Source organism: Orycteropus afer, unplaced genomic scaffold (genome assembly GCF_000298275.1).
Source record: "Orycteropus afer afer isolate SDZICR_OR568_19922 unplaced genomic scaffold, OryAfe1.0 scaffold00002, whole genome shotgun sequence".
NCBI classification, from domain to species: Eukaryota; Metazoa; Chordata; class Mammalia; order Tubulidentata; family Orycteropodidae; genus Orycteropus; species Orycteropus afer.
This window is the reverse complement of record NW_006921589.1, coordinates 3867712-3879696: the sequence shown is the minus strand read 5'-3', so window position 1 is coordinate 3879696 and position 11985 is coordinate 3867712. Positions and strand designations below refer to the sequence as shown.

The window sequence follows — 11985 nt, the reverse complement described above, 5'->3', positions numbered from 1 at the left end:
CTGGGAAATACAGTTGTTATTAGATGCTGTGGAGTCGATTCTGACTCATAGTGATCCCATGTGGCCAAGGAGATCTTCCCCCATAGGGTCTTCTAGGCTGTAACCCTTATGGGAAGGAGCCCTCATGGTGCAATGGTAAGTGCCTGGCTGCTAATTAAAAGGTTGGTGGTGGGAATTCACCCAGTGGCTCCAAAGGAGAAACCTGCCTATCTGCTCCCATAAAGATTACTGCTAGGAAAACCTATAGGGCGTTTCTACTCTGTCACCTGGGGTGCTATGAGTAGGAACTGACTCGACAGCACAAAACATCAAAAAAATCTTTATGAAAGAAGAATGAAGAAAACCAAAGATTCATGGAAACAATTAGTCCTAGCGACTGGTACACCATGCGATCCTCAGCCTATACAACTGAGACCAGAAGAAGGAGATGGTGCCCGGCTACCACTGTCAACCACTCAGAGGGGAATCTATGTAGCAGATTCTGGATAGAGAGGGAGAACAATGTAGAACAAAACTCAAAATCATTTGGAAAAAAAAGGGGGGGGACCAGGTTTGCCAGTCTGATAGAGTCTGGTGGAACCACTGAGACTATGGCCCCTAGCTGCCCTTCAGGTCTGGAATTGAACCCACACCTGTGGCTTCCAGCCAAACAAAAGACAGGCATATGAGTTGAACATTTACCTCAAGTAGATACTCTCCTTGGAGAGAACAATCATGGGAGAAAGAAGGGCTGCTTATGCACAGGGAGACAGCTCAGGGGGCAGGAGTGCATGGAGGGATGGACACTGGGAAGAGGTAACTATGGGGAGGAAGGGGGAGGGGAGCTGTTGCATTGGAGTAAATTGTAGTCAATGTCATGAGACAAAGTGTATGTGAACTGCTGTATGGAACGTGAATTTGCTCTGTAAATTTTCACCCAAATCACATTAAAAATAAAAATTAAAAAAAGAAAAAAAATCTTTATGGAAGATAAAGATAACTAAGTCTTTCTCCTGTGGAGCACCTGGGTGGACTAGACAACCAATCTTTCAGTTAACAGTCAAGCACTTCAACATTGCACCTTACATTTCAGTGGCTGGTCAGGCTCCATGTGATCTGGCCTCTTCCCAACTGCCCAGCCTCAGCCCCTGGACCCCTTACTTTCAGTCCAGCCACGTGAAACCTTGGACAATTTTCTGAGCAGGCCTTGCTAAAGAAATGCCACCCCACACATTTTCACCTATTACTTGGTGCCTCTTGTTTGGAAACCCTTCCTCCCATCTTCATCTAGCTAATTCCTTCTCCTGTTGTCCAGCTCAACCAGGCTCAGGCATCACTCCTCAGGGACATCTCCTCAACTGCCCCACTGAGTCCAGCACCCCCATACACTCACCTCTCTCTACCCCAGACCTGTGGAGGGACTATATGTGGAGAGATTTATTTGTGGTCATGGTCCTCCCTTCTATAGGCATGCGTGGTTTTCTTCCTTTTAGTCATTTGGGGCTTATCTTAGTTACCTAGGGCTGATATCACAGAAATACCCCAAGTGGGGAACTTTAAAGAACAGAAACATATTTTCTCACAGTTCTGGAGGTTAAAAGTCCAAATCAAGGTTTCAGCTGTGTCTGCTTCTTCTATGAGCTTCTCTGAGTTTCTGGTGTCTGCCAGTGATCCGTGGCATTTCTTTGCTCCTCACATGCTGTCTGTTCTTGTACTGTGTGTGTTTTTGTGTCTGCTCTGAGCTTTTTATGACTCAGAAGAGATTAAGTTTAGGATCTACTCTACATTGGTATGGCCTCATTAGCATAACAAAAGAAAGGCCTCTTTCCAAACAGGGTCACGTTCACATCTATGTTGTTGTTAGGTGCCATGGAGTTGGTTTCAACCTGTAGAAATCCTATGGACAACAGAAGGAAACAATGCCCGTCCCGCGCCGTCCTCAGAACCATTGCCATGCTTGAGCCTATCCACAGCCACTGTGTCCATCCGTCTCATCAAGGGCCTTCCACTTTTTCTCTGACCCTTTATCACACATGATAGATATCCTTCTCCAGGGATTGGTCCCTTTGACAACATGACAAAAGTAGGAGACACAAAGTCTGGCCATTGTCGCTTCTAAGAAGCATTCTGGCTGTACCCTCTCTAAGACAGATTCATTTGTTCTTCTGGCAGTCCATGGAACATTCAATATTCTATAACAACACCATAATTCAAGTGTATCAACTCTTCTTAAAAAAAAAAAAGAAAGAAAGAAACTCATTGCCGTCAAGCTGATAAGAGTCATAATGACCCCTCCTTGGATTTCTGAAGTGGTATCTCTACAGAAGTAGATTGCCCAGTCTTCTTTCTGAGGAATGCCTGGTGGGTTTGAACCGCCAGCCTTCTGTTAGCAGTCTTATTCATTGTCCAGATCTCACATGCATATGAAACAAAAACAACAACAACAAAAAAACTCACTGCCATCAAATTGAGTTGATCCGGACCCATAGTGACCCCTCCATGGATTTCCAAGGTGATATCTCCAGCCCAATCTTCCCTCTGAGGAGTGGCTGGTGGGTTTGAACCTCCACCCTTCTGGTTAGCAGTCAAATGCCTTAGGCACTACACCACCAAAGCTCCCACACGCATATGAGGCTATTAAAAATACTATGGCTTGGGCCAAGCACAACTTAGTCTTCAAAGTCTTTGTTCTTTAACACTTTAAAGAGGCCTTTTTCAGTGTATTTGCCCACTACTCATCTGTCACTTTGTTGTAGTCTAGTGGCTTGCATGTTGTGGTGATTGTGGAGGCTCTGCCACCTGTATTTCCAGTACCAGCAGGGTCACCCATGGTGGACAGGTTTCAGTGGAGCTTCCAGACTAAGACAGACTAGGAAGAAGGATGTGGCCAGGTCCACTTCTGAAAGAAATGACCACTGAAAAACCTTATGAATAGCAACAGAACATTGTCTGATGTAGTGCCAGCAGGTGAGCCCCCCAGGTTGGAAGGCACTCAAAATATGACTGGGAAGCTGCCTCATCAAAGCAGAGTTGTACCCAAGCAATAACAGGGCTGGCCAGCATTTGTTCCCCAACACTAATCTTCATGGGGGAACACTCACCCTTTTCCCTGAGTTGCAGAGACTTCAGGAGTCTGACTCCAGGCAGAATGTAGGGCAGGGAGCAGGGCCTTTGCCACATGACTAAGCTAACCCACAGAATCCCATTCCCCTGCAAGCAGTCATTGCTTCAGAGAGGAAAATCTGACCACGTTGGGCCAATTGGAGTGAGGCCCAGAAATTGTGCTGGACCATAGTGGGATGAGGGACTCTGAGCCTATGTAAGGAAGTGCAGCCAGCTTGTGGCCACAAGAGGAAATCTGTGTGAGGACAAGGCCAAGTCAGAAGCGGCAGAGCTAAGAACGGGCTCCCCAGCACATTGTCTGTCCAGACCAGGACTCTTGTGTGCCATGGAGTGTATTGTGGTTCACGGAAGAGGAGAACTGCCCTGGGTTTTACAGAACTAGATCACCAAGTCTTTCTCCCGTGGATGACTGGATTGGTTTCACCTGCTGACCTTTCGGTTAGCAGCCAAATACTTCATCATTGTACCCCCGGGGCTTTTTAGAAGGTAGGGAGAAGGGAGGTGGTGAATCATTGGCTTTTGGAAGCGAGTAAAGGGCTGGCCACCTGCCTCTTCTCTACCTCACGCAAGTAAGCTCATGCTGGGTTTTCCATCCTGAAAAACTCACTGTATTCTCAGAAGGCCCACCCCCACTGCTGTCAGGTTGGCTCGGTCTCACGGTGATCCCATGTGTCGCAGAGCAGAACTGTCCCCTAGCACTCTCTTGGCTTCCTCTTTACGGAAGGGGATTGCTAGGGCTTTCTTCTGCAGAGCTGTTATGGGGTACAAATTGCCAACCTTCAGGTTAACAGCCCATTGTGAACCGTCTGTGCCACCCAGGGACCTTTTGAAAAAGGTCCTGAAGTTTTTATATGCTTTCCTCAGGGGCTTTTATAATAAGGGGACAGAAGAACAAGGTTCTGGAAGACAATCCCCATTTTGTTTGCAAAAGCCTTGACTGACTGGTGGGGAAGGGAACAAGGCCAGCATTTTGGAGTGCGGAGGGCGGAAGCACTCACAGTTTGGAGAGTTTTCCAAGATACTGGGAAAAGGTGGTGGCTTCAGGGAGGTATGAAGCTCTGGTGGCATTGTGCCTAAGGCATTTGACTGCTAACCAGAAGGCTGGTGGTTCAAACCCACCAGCCACACCTCAGAAAGAAGACTGGGCAATCTACTTCTGCAGAGATACTGTCTCAGAAACCTAAGGAGGTGTCGCTAGCAGTCAAAGTGACTTGATGGCAGTGAGTTTGGTTTTGGTCAGGGAGGTATATGAGAAACAGGGACTAGATACGCTGCACCCATAGAAATCCTGAGAGGTGGCCAGACTCCTAGAAAATCAGAAAGGAACAGGGCCATATTTCTATTCCTCATGGAGTTTTCCTTTACCAAAAAAAGCTATTCTGCCCACCCCAAATTTTATTCAACTTTCCAAAGCAGCTACCAGTCAGTTGCTCTGCTTCAGAAGTAAAAACTATCAGTTAGTCAGTTAGCCTTTACAATAAGATGATTTGGAATGTGCTCTGCTGCATACATATATTAATTTTTGTTTGATAATGACATTGATTTTAAATTCTGATGAAGGGGAAAAAGAAATTTTAGATCCTTGGATATTTGTGAGTCATATAACAGGCAACTGACAGAAACGGTGCCTGAGTACCTTGTGTGTCCAAGAAGGTAAATCATTTAATATGGAATCAACATGATTCATATTTTATTTTACCTAGAAGTCAAAGCTGATGACAACAAACTGAATCAAAGGGACTTGACAACTCATCTCAGAGCCTGTTACTACTTTATACAACATGCCTTAGAGCAGCGTCAGAGAGTTCTTTAAGCACAGAAGCAACAGGTACAGGGTGAGGACTTCACGGGCATCTCCCTTTCTGCACACATGTGCACACACACTCACACCCACGGAACAGTGGAGGGCAGTGCATACACTGGGTGTTGGAGCCTGATAGACACTTGTAGCTATTTGCTGGGTAGCTTACTGAAGCTCTATGCTTCAGTTTTCTTATCTACAAAACAGGGACTTCTTAGGTTGTTATAAAGATCAAATAATCAATGCTAAATATTTGGTTATTATTGTCATTGTTAGTTGCCATCACGTCGATTCTGACTCATGATGACCCCACGTGTGCAGAGCAGACAGCCCCAGGGGTTTCCAAGGCTGTGATCCTGCAGAAGCAGATTACTAGGCCTTTCTTCTCAGGCTGCTCTGGGTGGCTTTGCACCACCAACCTTCTGACTAGTAGTCGAGCACTTAATATTTGCACACCCAGGGACTCCAAAATACTTAGGACACAATATGAACTAGAATGGCTAAAATTGAGTTCTAGACACTCTGCTAACCACTTTTTAAGAATCAAGTCATTTACTGTCAGTAACAACCCTATATGAAGATACTCTTATGACACCTGTTGTGCCAATGAAGAAATGGAGGCCCAAGGTCACACAGCTTCTAACTGGCAAGGCTCAACTGCCACTGATATACTGTAAGACATGAAATCTTGATTATACATACACTTGCTTGTTCCATTTTGATAGGATGGTTACAAACGAAGTCTTTAATTTTAAGATCCTCTTTTGAAGGAGATTTAATTATCTAACTTAATTTGGGGCAAAAATTTCATAGTGATACAAGATGCTTAAACATTAAGTCAACAGAGCTACAATTTAACATTCCCAAACTAAATTACAAATTCAACTTCCTTGGGTCAGATGGGAGCTCTGATGGCGTAGTGCCTAAAGCATTTGACTGCTAACCAAAAGGCTGGCGGTTCAAACCTACCATTCCTCGGAAGGAAGGTTGGGCAATCTACTTCTGTAGTGATACCACCTTGGAAATCCAAGGAGGGGTCACCGTGAGTCAGATCTGACTCAACAGCAGTGAGTTTGGTTTTGGATTTATTTATTTATTTATTTATTTATTTTTTGAGTCAGATGGAAAGAGCTTATCATGTTCTTGAACCTCCAACCTTTCAACTCTATCCAAATACTTTACCCGTTTCAGGGTTTAAGTCCACTCAGAAACACCTCAGAAGAAAGGTCTAGTGATCTGTTTCCAAAATGCCAACCACTAAAAAACCCTGTGGGTCAACTCCACAGCAACTGCTCTGCTCTGACTCAATCTGGTCAGAATAGTAAAAGGAAAATCTGAGAAAAAGCACTGTCTGATACAAATACAATGACAAATGCCTTGTTTGTAAGCCACAAGGCCCCCCAAGTTTGAATTTCCTTATCTGTTAGATGAGGCGGAGTTTTGTATATCAGGACTCTGAACCCCACTACTTATTCAAGTCATCCAAGGAGTTTTGCATAAATAACCACGCTTGAGTCACCCCCAGATATTCTGATTTAAGTGGCCTGGGTGCAGGCATGATATGGGAAATCTTGAAAGCTCCCCCGAGGATTGTAATGTGTAACCAAGGCTGAGACCCACTAGATTAAATCAACTCTCAATTGACATCTCAGATGGAAAACTGCGCAGTTCCGCGTGCTTTGCCAGACGCGCAGAGGCAAAGCAGAAATACCTGCAGCAGAATCTTGTTGCCGTCGTAGTCCTGAGTTTGCCACCTGGTGCTGCTGATGGGGATGCATGGATTGGGCAGGAGAGGCACCAGCTGGCCGATCTCTTGAACCTTGAACTGCAGCACTGAGGATTCTTTGGGGTCCACTGACATCCCGAGGGGCAGCTGCTTCAGGGAGAGCTGCAGAGCAAAGCTCGCGGTGGAGTGCAGCACAAAGAAACAGAAGCTGCTCTTTTGCAGAGTGGCCTCTTTCTGCAAGATCATCTCATAGAGTCGGATGGCATCCTCATAGTTGTCAAAACTGCAGTACAGCGTCACCCGCAGGATCTCGGTGCCACAGTGCACCTGCCTCACTCCCCAGATGGGCATCTGGTTGTCCAGACTGTAGAACTCCTGGTTGGCAAGAAGGGAAGGACAGAGTCTTCGCTGGGCACTCTGGGTGGGGTAGTACTGCCAAGGCGAATGCTGGAGGGAGTTGAGAACGCGAAATATCCGCTCCTCTCCGAGGCTTTCACGCAGGAAGAGCAAAACGGACATCCCTGGGAACCGGGAGCGCTTGGGGTGGTACTTCTCATAGGATTTCATGGGGCTGACCCGCTCTGACACCAAAAAGAGGCGGACCTCTGGGCAAATGTTATCCAGGAGCTGGTCCAGAGTTCGCTGAACAAGCGAGCCATGCCCAGAGTTGGCAAGGAGATGGACCGTCATGGCCAGTGACTCCTGTCTCTCATCCATTGAGGACTTGCCTGAGGATGACAAACAAAGAAAGCATTTAATGCCCACTGGTCGAGCCTCTGAAATCAACCGAGGAGTGGACATGGCTGACTGTTCATCCCACAGAGCCTTCAGCCCAGCCGAAAGCCTTCAGCTGCACCAGTTACGTAAGAGCAACGCCTTTCCCAGACTGACCTGTGCTCCTGCTGGCGGACAGCGTGGACGGAGGAGAGCAGGGTCCTGCACGCTCGGGACACAGCAGCAGCCCCCACTGCACAGACAGCAGTCCCACTGATGTCATCCAGCTTCTGCACAGTGCAACTGCCTGTGTTTGCCTTTTCCAGGCGTTCCCCGGGGTTTCTGTTGACCTAAAAACCTATAAGCCTGAGAAACACTCAAGTGGGTGGTTCTTACAGACACTCAGCAAAGGAAATGGCCAGACAAAAAGGAACATGAGTCGGCTCTGTGAAACTGATAACAATCTGTTTAGTTGAAAAGACATCCATTTTATTGACCCACAATGGGCTCTGATTTCCTTCTTACATTGCCTAGTGTTTACAGTAGCCAGCCAGGTCACCTGAATACAATGACTCCATTAAAACAATTGCCCTTGCACTTTCTCAAACTTGTCCCCTTGCCAGTTTTTCTCCCTCTCCTTTGTCTTTATTTTTATTTTGGGTTTGAATGTTTTATGCCAGGGCAATGAAGAGAAGATATTTAGCCAAAGAATTCTGACTGCTCACTGGCAATTATTTACTCTGTTGCAAAGTCTTGTTAGTGTTGTTAGGTGCACTTGAGTCAGTTTTTGACTCAGAGTGACCATAGGTGACGGAATAGAGCTGACCCACAGGGTTTTCTTGGCTGTAATCTTTCCGGAAGCAGATTGCCAGGTCTGCTCCTGTGGAGTTGCTGGGTGGGTACCGACTGCTAACCTTTCAGTAGCAGCTGAGGGCTTCGCTGTTGCGCAACCAGATCAAAATCCTAATGGACTAAAAAGATGTGGAGAAATTATGTTTTTGGTTTCTAAACCAAGCGCTTTAGTCATGTAAATTCTTTAGAAAAAGAGAGCTTTCCAATGTCACAATAATATCAACAACAATAATAATAGTGGATAAGGCACTTGGGTGCCTTATCCAGAAGGTCAGAGGTTCAAACCCACCAGCGGCCCCATGGTAGGAGGATGGGATGATCTACTTCCGTAAAGACTTACAGCCTCAGAAACTCAATGGGGGTTGCTATGAGTTGGAATCAACTAGATGGCAGTGAGTTTGGTTTTTTGATTTAATATCTAAAAGAGCTCTGGTAGTATAGTGGTTAAGGTATTTCGCTGCTTACCAAAAGGTCAATGGTTTGAACCCATGAGCTGCTCTGTGGAAGAAAGATGAGGCAGTCCACTTCCATCACAGCCTTGGAAGCCCAATGAGGGTCACTATAAGTCACAATCAACTCAATGGCAGTGAGTTTCATTTTTTCTGTTTATTGAGAATCTACAACGCATAAGGCAGAAAGTGTTCTGAAACTTTATATGATTTAATCCTCCAGTAAAGCAATGAAATAGACTTCTTGTTACTGAGTGCCTGAAGTCAATTCCCTCCCGTGCAACCCTGCAGGGCAGAGTAGAATTGCCCCAGAGGGATCCGAGACTATAATCTTTCCAGAAGCAGTTCATCAGGTCTTTTGTCCCACAAAGCTGCTGGTGGGTTCAAACAGCCAAGTTTTCAGTTAGCGGCCAAGAGCTTAACCAGGTACAGCAGGGTTCCCCCAACAAGAGACCATTACCCCTAATGACTGATGAGGAAACTGAGGCACAGAAAAGCTAAGTAACTTGCCCAGCGTCTCACAGCTACAAAGCGGCTGAGTGAAGATCCGAACCCCAGAGCTAAGACGGTCTGTTGTGAGCCACAGAGCTGCACCGCCCGTCTGGGCCAGAAGGCCTGACCTGGCTTTTCCTCTTAAGAATAATGATGCCTCTAAATGAGGACACAGAGTTACCAGAGGGAGCTCTGGTGGCGTAGTGCCTAAAATATTTGATGGCTAACCAGAAGGCTGGTGGTTCAAACCCACTCCTCGGAAGGAACACTGGGCAATCTACTTCTATACTGATACCACCTTGACAGCGGTGAGTTTGGTGAGTTCTGTGGTAGGCTGTTGAATCGTAAACTGAACAATCTTCAGCAAAAATGTCTTTAAACTCTAAATTCTGCCCATAATATTCTAATAATCCCTAAACATCATTTTAGAACCACTTGCTCTTCTGGTAACCGTGCTCCTAAAAAGATATGGACAAGCATATTTTTCTAAACATAATTCTTCTTATACTAGGCAAATCATCACTTCAGAGAACAGTGTGGCTTTATTTTTTAAACATTAAAAAAGAAACTTTTTTGATTAATAACTATGTTGTTATAGTTGTTGACTTTAACTCATAGCGACCCCGTCTGACAGAGTGGAACTGCCCCGTACGGTTTTCTAGGCTGTAATCTTTATGGAAGCAGATCACCAGTCTTCCTCCCTTGAGCTTCTGGGTGGTTTCAAACTGTCAATGATTTGGTTTGCAGACAAGTCCTGAACTGCTGCACCATCCAGGCTTACCTTAACTTTCATCTAATACATGTGAACTTCCTTAATAGTTGTTGTTGTTGTTGTTGTTATGTGCCGTCGAGTCGGCCCCGACTCCTTAATAGTAGAACAACCAAATTTAAAGTTGAATGCTGTTTTCCATGAAAAGGAATCATTTCTGTTCAGATTTACTTTCTAAATCTAACCTACCATTCTAATCATTCGAGCTTCATCAGTCTACTTTTCTTAATTTGGAAACACAAATGCACTACATGTAGGAATTGTTTTAATTAAATTAACATCAGGAACTCAATAATTAAATATGTGTTGGAGCTCTGGTAGCATAGTGCCTAAGGCACTGGACTGCTAACCAGAAGGCTGGCGGTTCAAACCCACCAGCCACTCCTCGGAAGGAAGGCTGGGCAATCCTACTTCCGTAGTGATACTGTCTCGGAAACCCAAGGAGGGGTCGCTATGAGTCGGGGCCAACTTGATGGCAAATAACAACAACAACAACAAACTTTCCAAAACTCATTAGCGGTGTTTTTCTAAAAGGCACGACAGCTCTCGCATTATCTTGTCTTGGTTTTGCCTTTTAAACTCACCTTATTTCCTATCACCGTTGGCATTTGGAGGGAGTGACTTTCTCATCTCTCAGTATGAGCCCCTCTCCTTTCTCCTTCGCTTTCGCTTAGAAAGCTGATTGTATTCTGACACTTTAGACTAAGCCGTGTTTTTTGAAACAGTCTATGCAATTCTCGAAATAACTCTAAAAATCAGAGGAGAAAAATTAGGCTCCTGAGACAAAGATATTAAATCACCGTATTTTGTGTATGACAATGGTTTAAGTCCTTATAGAGGAAAAGGTTTCTCTTCTTGATGTTGTTTTAATCTTCCATCACATTCTGAAAACATGTATTTTTTTTTCCTCTCAGCATTGTCATTTCTGTCAAGATTGAAAAAATTTCATCAATCTGAAGCCAGCCAAAGTGTCAAGGGATTGTGGGGAGGGTGAGAAGTAGGGTACCACCAATCTCCTTTCTGACTGGCTTCCTTTGCAATTATTTCTCCACAAACAAGCTGAAATATTGACCCTCCAGGTAACTGCTTCCACTCTGTCACTCCTGTCCACCTGCTGCAATGGCCAAATTCTCAGCTGTGGTCACGTGCTCTTGATTTTTGCTGCTGCTTCTGTTGGATGCACAGACAAAAATGCTCAGGGAGGCCGTCAGTTTTGACTCCCACTGTCTGCAAAGATGACACGAGATTTTCCACTTTATATTTGATAACCTTGGCAGACTTGTCCAGGTCTTAGCTGGCAGTCCCTGGCTCCTGGATGGCAGCCATCTTCTCGTGACCAAGTGCAGGAGCAAGCTGGTGACAAGTACTGCAAGGAAGTCTAAGAAAGCTGCTGTTGTTGTTGTTAGGGGCCACTGAGTCAGCTCTGACCCGTAGCAACCCTGTGCACAACAGAATGAAACGTGGCCCAGTCTCGTCATCCTTACAGTCGTTGCCATGCTCAAGCCCTTGTTGCAGCCACTATGTCCATCCATCTTGTGGAGGTCTTCTCTTTTTCACTGTTCCTCTGTTTTCCAGGCATGATTCCGTCTCCAGGGACTGGTTCCTCCTGATGACATGTCACAAGGCCTCACCATCCTCACTTCTAAGGTGCATCTTGGCTGTACTTCTCCAATTTGTTTTCTGGCAATCCATGGTATATTCAATACTCTTTACCAATACCATAATTCAAAAGCATTGATTTTTTTTTTCAGTTTTCCTTATTCATTGTCCAGCTTTCACATGCATGTGAGGTGACTGAAAATAACATGGCTTGAGTAGGATGTACCTTAGTCCTCAAGGTGATATTTTTACCTTTTAACACTCTAAAGAGGTCTTTTGCAGCAAATGTGCCCAATGCAATACAGCATCTGATTCCTTGACTGCTGCTTCTATGGGTGTTGATTGTGGATCTAAGTAAAATGAAATCCTGAGACACCACCCCCCAACTCCTGCACCAAGAAACACTTAAAAAAGAAACCTTTTACCCTTTAATCTATAAAAATATGTTTATTTCTGCAACACGTTGAGAATCAGGTACTGT

At 45.2% G+C, this 11985-nt stretch overlaps 1 protein-coding gene across 1 annotated transcript in view; it reads right to left on the bottom strand.

The window, feature by feature from the left end:
* The window catches only part of FAM124B (family with sequence similarity 124 member B), a 17202-nt gene extending 9856 nt beyond the window's left edge, over positions 1-7346 (bottom strand). Inside the window, exon 1 of the mRNA XM_007955945.1 lies at positions 6615-7346. Coding sequence (XP_007954136.1) covers positions 6615-7346 — 732 coding nt within the window. The remainder of the gene's footprint in view (positions 1-6614) is intronic.
* Between the last annotated feature and the right edge of the window lie 4639 nt (positions 7347-11985).